This window comes from Gigantopelta aegis, chromosome 8 (assembly GCF_016097555.1).
Source record: "Gigantopelta aegis isolate Gae_Host chromosome 8, Gae_host_genome, whole genome shotgun sequence".
NCBI classification, from domain to species: domain Eukaryota; kingdom Metazoa; phylum Mollusca; class Gastropoda; order Neomphalida; family Peltospiridae; genus Gigantopelta; species Gigantopelta aegis.
This window is the reverse complement of record NC_054706.1, coordinates 79,385,516-79,401,388: the sequence shown is the minus strand read 5'-3', so window position 1 is coordinate 79,401,388 and position 15,873 is coordinate 79,385,516. Positions and strand designations below refer to the sequence as shown.

Below are 15,873 nucleotides of genomic sequence, written 5' to 3'. Positions count from 1 at the left end.
CTCGGTTTTGCCACGGCTGCCCGTGTCTCAGAACTCCATGCTCTTGATGTGGACTTGGTACATTTTCACCGAGATCGTCGTGCGGTTAACTTGGGGTTACTCATGAACTTTGTTGCAAAGAATCTGTTACCAGACCAAGCGCCTCGTTCGTATGTTGTGCAGGCTCTCTCCTCTGTTATTGGTCCAGCGGACGTTGAGGACTTGGCATTGCGCCTTGTCAGAGCCCTGCACCAGTACATCGAGAGGATCAGATCTTTTCGACAACATCGCAAAAGACTTTTCCTCTCCTGTAACCAGAGTCAGTTGAGGGATATTACCATAAACACGGTGGCCACCTGGATCCGGTCTTCTATCCTGACCACCTATCAGAAGAAGGGTTTACCTGCTCCATCTGCTACTAATCCGCATGAACTCCGTGCCTTGGCTGCTACGATGTCCCTGCACTGCAACACACCCATTCAGCACATTATCACTGGTTGTTTCTGGGCTACGGACTCCATCTTCGCCAACTATTATCTGAGGGATATCTCCACAGAAGACTTTGAGGGGTTCCATCATCTGGGTCTGGTTGTTGCTGCACAGACTCTGTTGAATACAAGCCGTCCTCGTCGCCGTTAATGTCTGTCTGATTCTGGGCTGCATACCGAGATGTCCATCGAATCGACAGGTGAGGATTGCTTAGACTTTTGTTCTTTTGTACAGTTCACGCACTGGTGCCGGAACTTTTGTCTCGATAACCTTTACCCTGCACTGCATGTGGTTATTTGTTGTCGTTATTGAACTAACAGTTCTTTGGTGTACTAGACAGAAAACACTCGGGGGTCTTGTTCTGTTCAGTGTTCTGACGGATGCACCTCATTAGGTTGTCGCTTGTTATTACTAACACTTCAATACGTGAGGGTTACCTAACACCTGCATCCCTGGTGGCTACGTCTTCCCACCTTGTCAGAACCAGCATGAGATGTGGCTACCGCCTCCTGGTCCTTTGTTCTAGGAGCCGTACCTGCCACTGCTGATGGATTCCACCATTCTGGTTGTTATTACTAACATTACCTGCATTGGTCTGTGACGGGCATCCCAAGGTTGGCCTTATTCTTCCACTAGTCAGCCTCTTTCCGGTTTGGGGAGTTATCACAAGCATCTACGGATCTCGGCACCCACCACCATCTGTTGAATGCTGCCCTTGTTTGAGGACAGGTAATGTGAAAAGAAATGGAGAAAACTTGGAGTGTTTTCTCTTTATAGATACATTACCTGTCCTCAAGATTTTATCCCGCCCGGGCCTTCCCGCTTCCTGTTCTCTGTGCGATGCGCTCTGGGAAAAAGAAGGAAGTTACAGTCATGTGACCGGAATTAGAGAGCAGTATGCAGTAGAAGAATTTAGGCCATCCCATTGGCTGTTGGGATGTTCGGACCAGACCACTTGTATGGGGGGGGGGGGGGGGGGGGGGGGAGGTGCCCTTGTTTGAGGACAGGTAATGTATCTATAAAAGAGAAAACACTCCAAGTTTTCTCCATTTCTTTTCACATTACCTGAAAAGGTATACCTCCAAGATATACTAAATGGAATACCACAAGGTTCGGTCCTCTCACCAACCTTATTCAACATATTTATAAATGATCTAACCACAGCACTTAATGTCAAAGAAAAACCAAACCAAGCCTCACCACTAAATACAGCACTATTTGCCGATGACTGCGCCATCTGGCGAACAGGCAGAGTAACCTCAACTGTCTGTAAAAAAATCCAACTCGACATGAACAGACTTAATCAATGGGCACTAACTTGGGGCATTAAACTATCTGAAACTAAAACTGTATTTATGATCTTTAGCTAAAAAAATATACCAGAAGAAGTTCAGTTAACTTCCAATGGCAAACTAATACCTAGAGTCAAAGAATTTAAATTTCTAGGAGTCATCTTTGACTCAAAATTAACATTTAGACCTCATATTCTAAACCTAATTAATAGATAAAAAAAACCCCACTAAATCTACTCAGGGCTATATTAGGCACGAGTTGGGGAGCACAAACTGAGGCAATGCTCATGGTATACAAAGCCTGCATACTCCTTACTGGATTATGGAGCACAAGCCTACAGCAGCGCCACCCCATACTTACTCCATAAACTAGACATAATTCAAAATCAAGCTCTTAGAATAATCGCTAGGGTACCAGCTACTACTAATGGACAAAGTTTAGAAACAGAATTTAACATTATGCCACTGGACCACCGCAGAAAACTTCAGCACCTTAAGTACTATCTTAAAGTTCACTCATTTGACCATGAACACCCTGTGCAGGAACTTACTCCAGTGGATAAAAAAAACAGGTGTAATCTTAAAATCTAACTTAAATTTAGGCAACTCCTTTGCTACCATAGCATATAATATAGAAACCGAAGTAGGAATAGATGATATACCAGTGGCAATGCACACCCTAAACCAACCAGTGTACTGCCACACACCTTATCTAATTAAAACAGCTACGGATAAAAAAAACCTTCCCTCCTTTCAAAAAAATCCTATATGAAGCTTGTGCCAACGAAAACTACCCAGAGCACACCCACATCTTTACAGATGGCTCCAAAAATCCAGATAATGGCAGGGTTGGTTATGCACTAGTAGAAGAAAAAATTACCTGGCACCCTAAATTAGTCAAAATTGCTAGGCTGTCAGATAATCTCTCAGTTTATACAGCAGAAATGACAGCCATTTTAGAAGCACTAAAATGTATCAAAAACTAAAAATACTCAAAAAGTGTAATCTTCTCCGATAGTCTCAGCTCTATACAATCCATTCAATCTAACAGAACCACTAGACCAGATATAATCTCAGCCATCTACAGAGAACTAAACGAGCTAAACCAACTAAACTTAGATGTAACAATAGAATGGGTCCCAGCTCATGTAGGTATTATGGGTAACGAAATTGCAGATTATGGGGCAAAAAAGGCACTGGCCATCAACGTTAAACATAAACAAACTATCCCACTAGGCATTACTGAACTAATCTCGATAGCTAAAAAACATTACATTAATCTATGGCAGGAAAGCTGGGACCAAACAAAAAACTTCTGGCATTACAACATTAAAACTATGGTTAACTCAGGTAGGCCTAAACATAAAAACTCGCTAATCGATAAAACAATAATTAAACTACGGATAGGAAACTCAATGGCATTTAACAACTGTCTGTCTATTATAAATAAAAGCTCACCTAATTGTCAATGCGGCACGCCAGAAGATATGAAACACTATCTCCTGGACTGCCCATTGCATAATAATCATAGAATGCAACTACTAAAAATACTTAACATTAGCAACCCTGCCACCATAATACCTAATATCCTACTACAACCAGATAAACAAACTAAAAACGAAATCTTTCAGGCACTCTACCAGTTCGTACAATCTACCAAACCTAAGTTATAACAACCGTCACCCCTTCAGCCACTGGGAACAGAATTGCCACCATGCCGCACTCGACCACGATTAGCATTCCAAACCAGTGGTTAAACACCAGACAGCAAGATATATAAATAAAAATAGGGAAAATAAATAAGGAAATATTACCACTCAGCTAAATAAAATTAACATACTGCCACCATCCACCCTCTGAAAAGATGTTGCCACCCTGTTGCACTCGACCCGATTAGCGCTTCAAATCGGAGGGTGGCTCTGGTGGCAGATTAACCAGTTACAGCACTAAATCTATAATAGTAAAATAAGCTCCCACATTTCAATGGGAGATTGTCGTGTTATATTTAATTAAAGATATATGCTATAAATTAATAAATAAAAATACCTCACTAAGCGGTCAACCAGAGGACTAACCAGGGTCACTAAAAACTCTTAACCAAAATAGAACCAAATAATTTATGCCACCTCTTTTCCAGAACCATCAGTTGACCGACTAATACCAACCAACGACCAGAACTGTACATACAATGTAAATAAAATATTAAAATGTTATTATGCACTTATATGTATGTATGGTAGTAGATACAACTTCCTCCACAGCAACCAAGGTGAATACTAGTCACTACAAAAGATCAGACGACTGCCATTAAGAAAACAAGATACAAGTAAGATTAGCTAACCAATTATCTAAGTAACTAGATACTCATAATCTCCTAGGGGGGCCTGGTGGGACTGGGAGGCATACCTATCAATACTCGTGTGAATGTTGTGAATGAATTGTACCTACTACCAAAAATTATCATATGCAAAGCACTAGGCTTTTTTAAACTACACATACTATAAGGGAAATCCCCTTCAAACTAGATAGCTAGAATAACTAATAACCCCCACCTCCTTGCATTCACTATGCAATTCAAGGAGAGGTGGGGATGGGTGGCTTTGATCAGCCGTTGGAAACATAGAATAAGGACTCAATACAGTAGGAACAACCATAACATAAAATATAGGCAAACACAAACACAGCATGCACTCTCAACATACCATAGGGTGCATTGACTAATGATAACAATGCACCCGTCCATACATAAAACCAAAATAATGGCCCAGCACGTACTCCAATAAGGAGTCTGACAAAAGAAACCGGCTCCGAGTACACCACTGCACTGCACCCAGAAGGAACTGGACAAAAGAATACCAGCCCCTTCCCCCAAACCCAAAATAAAACTTTCCTTGGCACTGGCAGGACCTTGGGCAAAACGGACGAACTCACTTCACCTCCATGGCAATGGCATCCACCATCGAGCTCACAATCACCGGCTCTACCTCGTCCGACATACACAATTGCTCGAGTCTCCCCTGGGTTGTCACGCCCTTTCTAAGGGCCCAATGGGCAACCTAGGGAGACACCCTACAGCACCAAGACGGTCATAATAAAGAGCCACTTTCGGAATACTAAAAGCAAAATCTATTGGCTCTCCTCGCTATTTCAATTAGAACGACCATCAAAATTGCGCCAAATTTCCTTCATGTAAACGCGCACGTCTTCCTCTTTGACATAATCCTACGGGACTTTCAAAATTCCATAGCACCAATTACACACCGCCTGTCACCAACATTGGACTGCTGGTGCTCCCTTGCACTTGTCAGTGCAGGCGTCCCTTCTCTAACCCTCCCCCAACTCTTTCCTGTCCTGAACAGGGGACAGGCCAAGGCCAGTCCCTGTGACCAGCATAGGCATGTGCTACAACAGCTTGCTCTGAATGTGCACGTAAATCTCTTTCTCGTTCGTTCGAGTTTTCTCCAATCTATGGATAAGTGTGTTTGCCTCGTATATAACAGGATGGGATGAGGCTCAGTACTAGAGCATTCTCCTGAGGTGCTATGGGTCGCAGGCTCAATCTATCTCTTTCAAGTTTGGGTGGGGAGGGAGGTCCCAGTTCCAACCAGTGTGGTATGTAGTATTTTTCTCGACCAAGTATCAAAATAGCCACATATTCAATAGTAAATAGTTAACTGTTGATTGTTCATCGTTTCCCGTTTCAGAACCATTTGGTATTGTTTCGGAGTAGTCTTCTTGTGGGTCTTGCTCTCCTAGCAATCCTACTGTCCATATACCTAGAGTGGTCAGGAGCGGGACCCCTCGGCTGTCTGTCGCTGGCCTTTGTAGCCGCGTTGAAATGGAGGAAAGAGGTTCACCCTGATGACAAGGTAACGGTCATCTGTGTAATGTATTGCATGTCGTGTACTTGTTACCACAAAGCACGGCCAGGTGACTTGCCAGACAATGGTCACGGTTTAGTCTTAACTAGAAAATACGAGAGACACTAAAGTTGAAAATATCATGACATGGTTTGTAGGAATACATGACGAGAAAAGCTGTAGATAGATATCACAGTTAAAAACATGACACAGTTCTGTAGGAATACACTACAAGAAAATATATAACTAGACATCACAGTTGAAGACATCATGACACAGTTCTGTAGGAATAGACTACAAGAAAATATATAACTAGACACCACAGTTGAAAATATGACAGTTCTGTAGGAATACACTACAAAAACAGCTATTTCCATTACAGGCCGAATGTAAGAGGTATTTATGCTTTATTTATTGTGTGACATTATGAAACAACCATGCACATTTACTAATTAGCAAAACACACAGGTGCTTAGCCACATGATATGCATACAAGACTTACTTACATATAAAATTAGGAGATAACCATATGGAGTTTTTAGATTTGTGGCTGTTATTGTCTATTTGATCCCGCAAATGTCATTTTTGACCGAAGGTATTAGCCTGAGGTTAAAAATGAAACATTTGCAGGCATCAAATAGACAGTAACACCCGCAAATCCAAAACATCAGTATGGTTATGTCCATCCATTGTAAAGTGGATTGTTTTTCTATGGAACTAACTGTATATTTGGTATTTCTTGAAAAAAATATCTGGCTACATTCTAACTGTAGACCCTTGAATTGTCAACTTTGCCTGTTCCAATTGCTAATGACGTCATTAGCTTTCCGGGTGTTATTGTCTATTTGATCCCGGAAAAAGAATGCAATTAACCAATCACAATACAGAACACACTCGCCATCAGTTTACAATAAATGTGCAATCATGTTTTGTAAAATTTCGCTCTTTTTCTAGTACCGGTAGATGAAAGGTTTAATATCAAACTAGAATTCAATAGAAGTGAAAAAACCCGTGAATGAATTAACTTTGTTTCAGCAGATTTGCAGCACATACAAAATATCACCTATTGGGCATCAAATGATGAACAATTCAAATCAGTATAAATATCCATAAAAATAATGCAAAGTTTATGCTAATAGTTTTCCATTTGTCAAATGTCTTTAATAGTAACTACATATCTTTTCAGACATAGTCGTTTTTTGTCTTTTAAACAAAGGCCTACGGTCCAGGGCCCATAGTTTTAAAGCTATCTTAGCACTACAATATCATAAAACTATCATAGGCTAGGACGTCACAATTTTTTAATATATTTTTTAAAACAATATTTATTGACGTTTGTGTTAACGTTGGGGATTGACCAACAGGCAATGCCTATATTAAAGTCTCTCCCTACATTTGACAATTACAATTTTTACGTGGCAAACAAAATAAAATAATACAGTTCATTTAAAACAAATAGTAGACATAAACAAGAAGTAAAGATTATAGTTCAGGATGTGTGTGTTGTGTCGTGTGTCATAGTGACACCATAGCCTACAGCAGTTTTACAATCTCATAGCTCTAAGATAGCTTCATAAATCTAGCCAATTCTCTTTATTGCTGCCTTTCAAATGGTTAATATTTCCATGTCTTATTCAGCATCCAATAGACGATGTTGTTGGTGTATTGTGGATGATTTTTCAACCCCTGCTGTTTGGTTTGATTGGAGCTGCAGTTGATATCAGTGTCATCGAAGTGACGACAATCGGTATGATTAAATCTTCTACCTTCACAGTATACAAATCAATTGTATTGATACGTCTTTTACTTTCACAATGTACAAGTACTGTGAACACATTCACAGTGTACAAGTACTGTGAACACATCCACAGTGTACAGGTACTGGGAACACATCCACAGTGTACAAGTACTGTGAACATTCACAGTGTACAAGTACTGTGAACACATCCACAGTGTACAAGTACTGTGAACACATTCACAGTGTACAAGTACTGTGAACACATTCACAGTGTACAGGTACTGTGAACACATCCACAGTGTACAAGTACTGTGAACACATTCACAGTGTACAAGTACTGTGAACACATCCACAGTGTACAAGTACTGGGAACACATTCACAGTAGGAGCACTTCATACAAATATTATTAAATACCCCCCAAAAAGGTAACTTGTAGAATGAATTTAATTTAATGACACCCCAGTACAAAGTAAACATTGGTTAAATCAGGCATTCAACAAGTCTGTATTCTTCGGGAAATGTTTTTAGCTATTCACATATTGAAAAAACAAAAGCCTAGATGATGTTAATCAATACACACTCTCTCTCTCTCTCTCTCTCTCTCTCTCTCTCTCTCTCTCTCTCTCTCTCTCTCTCTCTCTCTCTCTCTCCCCCCCCCCCCCCCCCTCCCCCAACTCTCTCCTTCTATACATGTTTGTGTGTGTGTCTCTTATCTGGGGTGGGATTTAGATCAGTCATTTGAGTACATTGCGGGATAGAACCACCTCAGTGGATCCATTTAACTGATTGGGGTTTTCTCTCGTTTCAACCAGTGCACCATAACTGGACAAAGGCTGTGGTATAATTATGTCCTTTCCTGTCTCTGGGAGAGTGCATATAAAAGATCCCTTGCTGCATTTGGAAAAATGTAGCGGGTTTCCTCTGATGACTTCGTATCAGAAATATCAAATATTTGACATCCAATAGCTGATGGTTAATTAATCAATATGCTCCAGTGGTGTCGTTGAACAAAACAAACTTTCACTGGCTAAACGGACATTCCTGAGTTTGCTGCATTGTAAGATGTTTCCCACTAATAAACTATTTCTACGATTAAATAGAGGATACTCCCCTCGTGTCTTGTGATATCATAATTTATCAGCACGAGTTGATAAAAGTATGAAAACCGAGGCTTGCCAAGGATTTTATACTTTTATCAACGAGTGCTGATAAATTATGATATCACAAGACACGAGGGGGGTATTCTTTTTATTATCCATTATCATTCTTTTCACTTGCGACAGTTGTAAACAATGTCAGCAATGTGGGTTGAATGTCAGCGATAAACGGCCGTGGCGTGACATCACTAATGGTAGGTTTAGCGCTGAAACAAACACAGTGAAGTAACAAAACATTGTTTTATGATTAAAATTTGACCAATCAAGATTATATGGAGATATCACAAATTATAGTGCCAGCAATATCTCCTACAAAAGCCTTTAATGGATGATAAATAGAGGATCCGTCACGAGTATTTTTTAATATGGAAAATATCAACCGAGTCGTATGTTAATCGGTATTTGTCGAGGCTCTGCCGAGACAAATACTGATTAACTAGACGAGGTTGAAATTTTACATATTAAAAAAAACGAGTAGCGAATTCTATTTATCCTATAACACTTCTAAAATAACATTTTAATTATCTTTTTAGTAAATTACAGTACTAAAGTCGCCGCCATCGATAATATGACGTCATCACGATTAACACGGATTAGTTTGACGTCACATACTTTAAACAAATCTTTGAAAACGTTACGCTCAGGTACACGGGTCTTGTTAGCTTGTAAGCAAATGACCCATCCACAGCAACACATTACCTAGAGACCTTGCAAATTTGCATACCATTATTAACCGGGTTAATAAAGTAAATTATCACATGGGTTTATGCCATGGATATCATGGGTAAGTTATAGGATAAACTTACATATTAAATATATTTTCTTGTTTAGAATATCAATGTCTGTATATTCGATGTGTTTCTGGTTGTCTTAATATTTGTAGGAAGCCCAAACTGGATTTTGTTTTCAAATAATTTCATACGTACAAAAAAGCAATATTTTAGGAAATAAGATGAAATTTAACCTAGTACAAATATTAGAACAATCAGAAACACGTTTAATATACAGCCACTAATATTTTATGCAGACAAATGTATATGATATGTAATTACAGTCGTTAAAAAGTATCTGTTGATAACATCTTAAGTGCAGCAAACTCAGGAATGTCCCTTTAACTCTCTCTCTCTCTCTCTCTCTCTCTCTCTCTCTCTCTCTCTCTCTCTCTCTAGGGTTAAAAATTAACTTGAAAACCATGGTCGCCAGCAGGGCCAGTTAAAGAAACATCTTACTGGCTCTTCTCAAATTCAACTAGCCCTCCAATTTAACTGCACAGTGAAAATCAAACCTATAATTTTCTTTGTTGAATAAAACCCATGTATAATAATAGCCCTGTATATAGTCTGTTTGCGTCAAAAGGAAAATGATAAATTGGCATGTAACTTCATACCAATCCATACAAAGCCAAATAACAATTTTTGAAAAAGAAATCCATTATAAATAAAAATGTTTCTTTACAAATTACCATTAAATGATACAGATAAAATAAAATTAAATTAATACGGGGTAAAGTAAAATGCTAGAACAGCCAGTTTATGCAACTGTACTTGCATTGTCTCAGAAGTAATCAATAATGCAGTACAAAGAGGATAAAGCCTTAAAAGGTAGAACTGCGCGTGTTTTAGTAAAGTAGTCTGGGAGTGGCAGTCCTCTATGGTGATGCAAGAAGAATGAACTCTCCAGTAAAGATTTCCTTGGGAGTGGCTGTCCTCCTATAGACAAGGCACTAGATAAATATTGATGGAATCATCCACTATTTTGCCAAATACCCATTCAACTCTGCATTGTGCAGAGATACGACCCTGATATAGTATTACGGTTTTGTTGTTCAGATTACCTTGAATGTTCCATCAATTGCCTTAAAACCTGTACCAGAAAAGACTTAACCTTTGCAGTTTTATAAATATTTTTTTCATTATTTACACTGAACTTCCACACAAAGTTATTTCAGATGGTATGAGTTTACAATTTAATAAATAAATATGTTATTATATGAATTTTATATTTACATGCCAATTAGTTGACTTTTGGAATAATCCCTTTAGTAATGGAAAGTGTGAGTTAAAACTACTAAGCTAATTAAATAGGATTAATTTGTACCATAACATTTAATAATTTCAAAAAGTAGATAATTATATTAAGCCGACGACTTTAATCAAGAGTACCGGTGAGGCACATGATACGCCCATCAGGAGTTTGATGGAAAACCATAGACATTAACGAATATGTTATGGGTATGATTCAATTCTAATTATGACCTAGTAATTGCATGTGACACACCACCATCCCAAGTTGTTTTTACATGTGAAGTTTTATGGTCCTGTATGTCACAGTGACCTAGCAATAGTATGCGACACACTGCCATCCCAAGTTCCTGCATATCGTAGAAGCTGAGACAGTCTGGTCAGTCTGGTGCTGTCAAAATATAGAACAAGTTCTATAATATCATCTCCTGCCAGATCTGTAGTGCACAGCAGCACAGACGCGGTGTGTTTTGTCACATTGGTCATTCGATTCAGTTACAGTGCATTTCTTGTTTAACTGGTACCATACTCGCCAGACCAAAATCAATGGTCTCCCAACGGAATACCTTTGTAAAATTCTTAATCACCCTTAGCCAATAAAGGTCGCCATGTTTCAATCCTCTCTCTCTCTCTCTCTCTCTCTCTCTCTCTCTCTCTCTCTCTCTCTCTCTCTCTCTCTCTCTCTCTCTCTCTCTCTCGGGCACATTTGATAGATTTTATTTTGCCACCATAAATTGAAACCTACAATAGAGATAGGAATTCCCACTGCTGCCATCTGTGCTACTTCTGTAAAGTAAGCAGCAAGGGATCTTGTATATCCACTTTCCCATAGACAGAACAGTACATACCATGGCCATTGATGTACCAATCAAGGGGCACTGGTTGGGAAGGGAACTGGCCTCGGTGGCGTCGTGGTTAGGCCATCGGTCTACAGGCTGGTAGGTACTGGGTTCAGATCCCAGTCGAGGCATCGGATTTTTAATCCAGATACCGACTCCAAACCCTGAGTGAGTGCTCCGCAAGGCTCAGTGGGTAGGTGTAAACCACTTGTACCGACCAGTGATCCATAACTGGTTCAACAAAGGCCATGGTTTGTGCTATCCTGCCTGTGGGAAGCGCAAATAAAAGATCCCTTGCTGCCTGTTGTAAAAGAGTAGCCTATATGGCAACAGCGGATTTCCTCTAAAAAAAAAAAAATGTCAGAATGACCATATGTTTGACATCCAATAGCCGATGATAAGATAAAAAAATCAATGTGCTCTAGTGGCGTCATTAAATAAAACTTTACTTACTTTTTTGGTTGGGATGGGGGGTAAGAATTCATAGAGATTGAGTGACAGATCCATAGAGCCCCATTGCACATCAGGTGAGTGCTCTTCCTCTGAGTCACATCTTGCCCCACGTAGAGGTGAACTGTATGAACATCACATTTGCATCTTCACGTAACGGATTAATAACAATTGTCTTGTTACCTAGCTCAGGGAATTTACACGTCTGATAGACTGTATGAACATCGCAGGTGCATCTTCTTGTCACCATGCTGTCTATCAGGCTGGTTGTCTGGATTAATAACCATCGTCTTGTCACCTAGCTCAGGGAATTTATATGCTGTCTATCGGGCTGGTTGTCTGGATTAATAACCATTGTCTTGTCACCTATCTCAGGGAATTTACATGCTGTCTATCGGGCTGGTTGATTGGATTAATAACCATTGTCTTGTCACCTATCTCAGGGAATTTACATGCTGTCTATCGGGCTGGTTGATTGGATTAATAACCATTGTCTTGTCACCTATCTCAGGGAATTTACATGCTGTCTATCAGGCTGGTTGATTGGATTAATAACCATTGTCTTGTCACCTATCTCAGGGAATTTACATGCTGTCTATCGGGCTGGTTGATTGGATTAATAACCATTGTCTTGTCACCTATCTCAGGGAATTTACATGCTGTCTATCGGGCTGGTTGTCTGGATTAATAACCATCATCTTGTCACCTATCTCAGGGAATTTACATGCTGTCTATCGGGCTGGTTGATTGGATTAATAACCATTGTCTTGTCACCTATCTCAGGGAATTTACATGCTGTCTATCGGGCTGGTTGTCTGGATTAATAACCATTGTCTTGTCACCTATCTCAGGGAATTTACATGCTGTCTATCGGGCTGGTTGATTGGATTAATAACCATTGTCTTGTCACCTAGCTCAGGGAATTTACATGCTGTCTATCGGGCTGGTTGATTGGATTAATAACCATTGTCTTGTCACCTAGCTCAGGGAATTTAAATGCTGTCTATTGGGCTGGTTGTCTGGATTAATAACCATTTGTCACCTATCTCAGGGAATTTACATGCTGTCTATCGGGCTTGTTGATTGGATTAATAACCATTGTCTTGTCACCTATCTCAGGGAATTTACATGCTGTCTATCGGGCTGGTTGATTGGATTAATAACCATTGTCTTGTCACCTAGCTCAGGGAATTTAAACGCTGTCTATTGGGCTGGTTATCTGGATTAATAACGATTGTCTTGTCACCTAGCTCAGGGAATTTAAACGCTGTCTATTGGGCTGGTTGTCCGGATTAATAACGATTGTCTTGTCACCTAGCTCAGGGAATTTACACGCTATCGGACTGGTTGTCCGAATTAATGACAATTGTCTTGTCACCTAGCTCAGGGAATTTACATGCTGTCTATCAGGCTGGTTGATTGGATTAATAACCATTGTCTTGTCACCTAGCTCAGGGAATTTACATGCTGTCTATTGGGTTGGTTGTCTGGATTAATAACGATGGTCTTGTCACCTAGCTCAGGGAATTTACACGCTGTCTATCGAGCTGGTTGATCGGATTAATAATGATTGTCTTGTCACCTAGCTCAGGGAATTTACACGCTATCTATCGGACTGATTGTCTGGATTAAAAACGATTCTCTTGTCACTTAGCTCGTGGAATTTACATGCTATCGGACTGGTTGTCCAGATTAATAACGATTGTCTTGTCACCTAGCTCGTGGAATTTACACGCTGTGTATCGGGCTGGCTTTCCGGATGGTTGTTTCGTTTCTCGTGGTGCTCCACACAAAACTCATCTTGAAGGAGCGGCTCTTCGTCGTCATCGCCTGGATCCCCAAGGCTACTGTTCAGGTATGGGTCTGGGTCTCATTCCACGAAGCGATCTTAGCACTAAGATATCCTTAAGTGCATAACCAGCTTGTGTACTTAAGGTGTATCTTAGCGGTAAGATAGCTTCGTGAAACGAGGCCCTGAACAACCACTTTTAAGCAGGGTTATGATAAACCAGGTTTCTTTTCTCCTGGTTTTCTTTTCTTTCTCTTTTGTTAATCCAAAAACTCTTTACATTTAAAACAAGAGACCAATATGGTGAATAAGGTAAGCTGAGCAATCCAAACATTAATGTAAGAATTTTTTATTTTAAGTAGATAACACAGAGACATTATTATTTTTACAAACAATTAACACCTCCTTTCAGGACTTGAACTTAACAGCGGCACTGACGGCAGTTGCCGTCGTTGAGATAAAAATTGCCGTAGGTAGAGCGCACCACCAACAGCACTTTTGTGTCGTCGGTAAAGCTCATCAACAATGGTGAAATGTATACACCTGGTGTACATTATCTGCCAATATTTAACATTTGCACGTTTAAAAGATGTCTTCATATAACAAGATAGCCTTTCAATCAGGTTTATTTTACTTTTTTACTCTTTTAAACAAAAATTGCCATAGGTAGGCTATCAGTGGACTTTTTCATCCATTGCAATTCTTTTAAAAATTGCTATGGGAGACAAATGTTTAAGTTCGAGCACTGTCCTTTAGTTCCTTGTTACGAGGAACATTTAAGAGTGATCACTGAGGGTTTGGTGGGGTTTGGGGATAGATGGAGGGGTTATTATGTCATCAAAGATCAAGAAAGTTCAATATAAATATGAAGGAGCAGTGTGTTTGATTTTTAAATTAAATATACTACAAGTAATAAATATGTAATGCTTTATCTATTTGGCCAGTAGTTTGTTACGGTATTAATAATTGTAGTAAGCAGTTCTGTATACCGGTACGCATATTTTCCAACAGGCTGCAATAGGAGGACTTGCATTGGACCAGGCTATAATGCGAAAGGATAATGGAATACAGAATGCTGAAGAGATAAAATATGGTGAACAGGTTAGTTGTGGTTGGTTCTCTTTCAAGAAGTGTTTAACTGTAATTCTGTAATTGTGTATTAATATTTCACTTCTGTCTAATGTGTTGCAGTGTGTTAGAAGAGTTGTGATCTTATTAAAATATGACATTTCACGATTTTATAAAGAATTAAAAAATGCTTGTTTAAATTTTGTGGCGTCATGAATTTGTATAATTTTTGTGTGATGGTTGTTGTTGTTTTGTTTTTGTTTTTTATTGTGTCACCATGTTGTTATCTGATGAGGAAGAAGAATTCTATTAGAATTAAAACATGACACTTTACCATTTTATAAAGAATTAAAAAAACATAGTTTAAATGGGCATCATCATGTATTTGTATACTGTTAAGCTATTCTGGCATAGTGTGTATATAATTTGTTGGACTCTTAGCGGACATCGATATGTGAAATTTGGATCCCTGTGTTAAAATTCGTGAACTATTGTGACACACGTAAATGTGTAATGGACTGTAAAATAAATAGTTACGGCATTGTTATTATTTAAGAAATGAAGAAAGGATGTTTAAAATATACGAATTATAACAAGTGACTTACTTGAACTGATAATACTTATCTGAATTAGCAGTATGGCCGACCCCATGCACGAGCAACCGACAACGTGGTGTATTCGGACAAGGGAAGTAACTCTTCGGGATTTCTGTATTGGTGTTTCCGTTGATTTGTAAAAAGCTCCAGTTGAGTGTGAATTATATATTGGAAATGATTTGATTGGTGTATAGATCAAATCTCATGATTGATCATGGAGAGATTCAAGGTTAAATGTCATGCACCGGGATAGTATACGGTGACAGGTTGGAGGCAAGCCAGGTGGTCAACAACAACAGGAATAAACAGACAAGATGAACTGTGCCAGTGCCATGAATATTGACGTCATCGTATCCGGATTTGGGAATTCGTTATGTTTTGGACAGTCATTTGGTGAATATTAATATTAATATACACATAAATGCCATTTGGATAAATAATAATTTCATACATGGGAAATTTATACAATTAATAATTTTGTATTAAAGATATCTAAATTTATCACTTGTTATTTGTTTGTGCGAAATATCATTAGTGTGTGCTCTGGGCTTTATTGTTCATGGTAGGTTAGTTCTGCGTTGTGGGTACGACGAT

At 39.2% G+C, this 15,873-nt stretch overlaps 1 protein-coding gene across 6 annotated transcripts in view; it reads left to right on the top strand.

Annotated features, from left to right (window-relative positions):
- Positions 1 to 15,873, top strand: part of LOC121379280 (sodium/hydrogen exchanger 9B2-like) — a 34,063-nt gene that overhangs the window by 14,821 nt on the left and 3,369 nt on the right. For 3 of the 6 annotated variants that reach the window (XM_041507819.1, XM_041507818.1, XM_041507817.1), the window contains exons 7-10: positions 5,465 to 5,629; positions 7,259 to 7,367; positions 13,545 to 13,681; positions 14,627 to 14,716. In XM_041507819.1, coding sequence (XP_041363753.1) covers positions 5,465 to 5,629; positions 7,259 to 7,367; positions 13,545 to 13,681; positions 14,627 to 14,716 — 501 coding nt within the window. Of the gene's footprint in view, positions 1 to 5,464; positions 5,630 to 7,258; positions 7,368 to 13,544; positions 13,682 to 14,626; positions 14,717 to 15,316; positions 15,781 to 15,873 lie in introns of those variants that run through there. The other 3 variants (XR_005958824.1, XM_041507821.1, XM_041507820.1) reach the window with 3 other exon arrangements.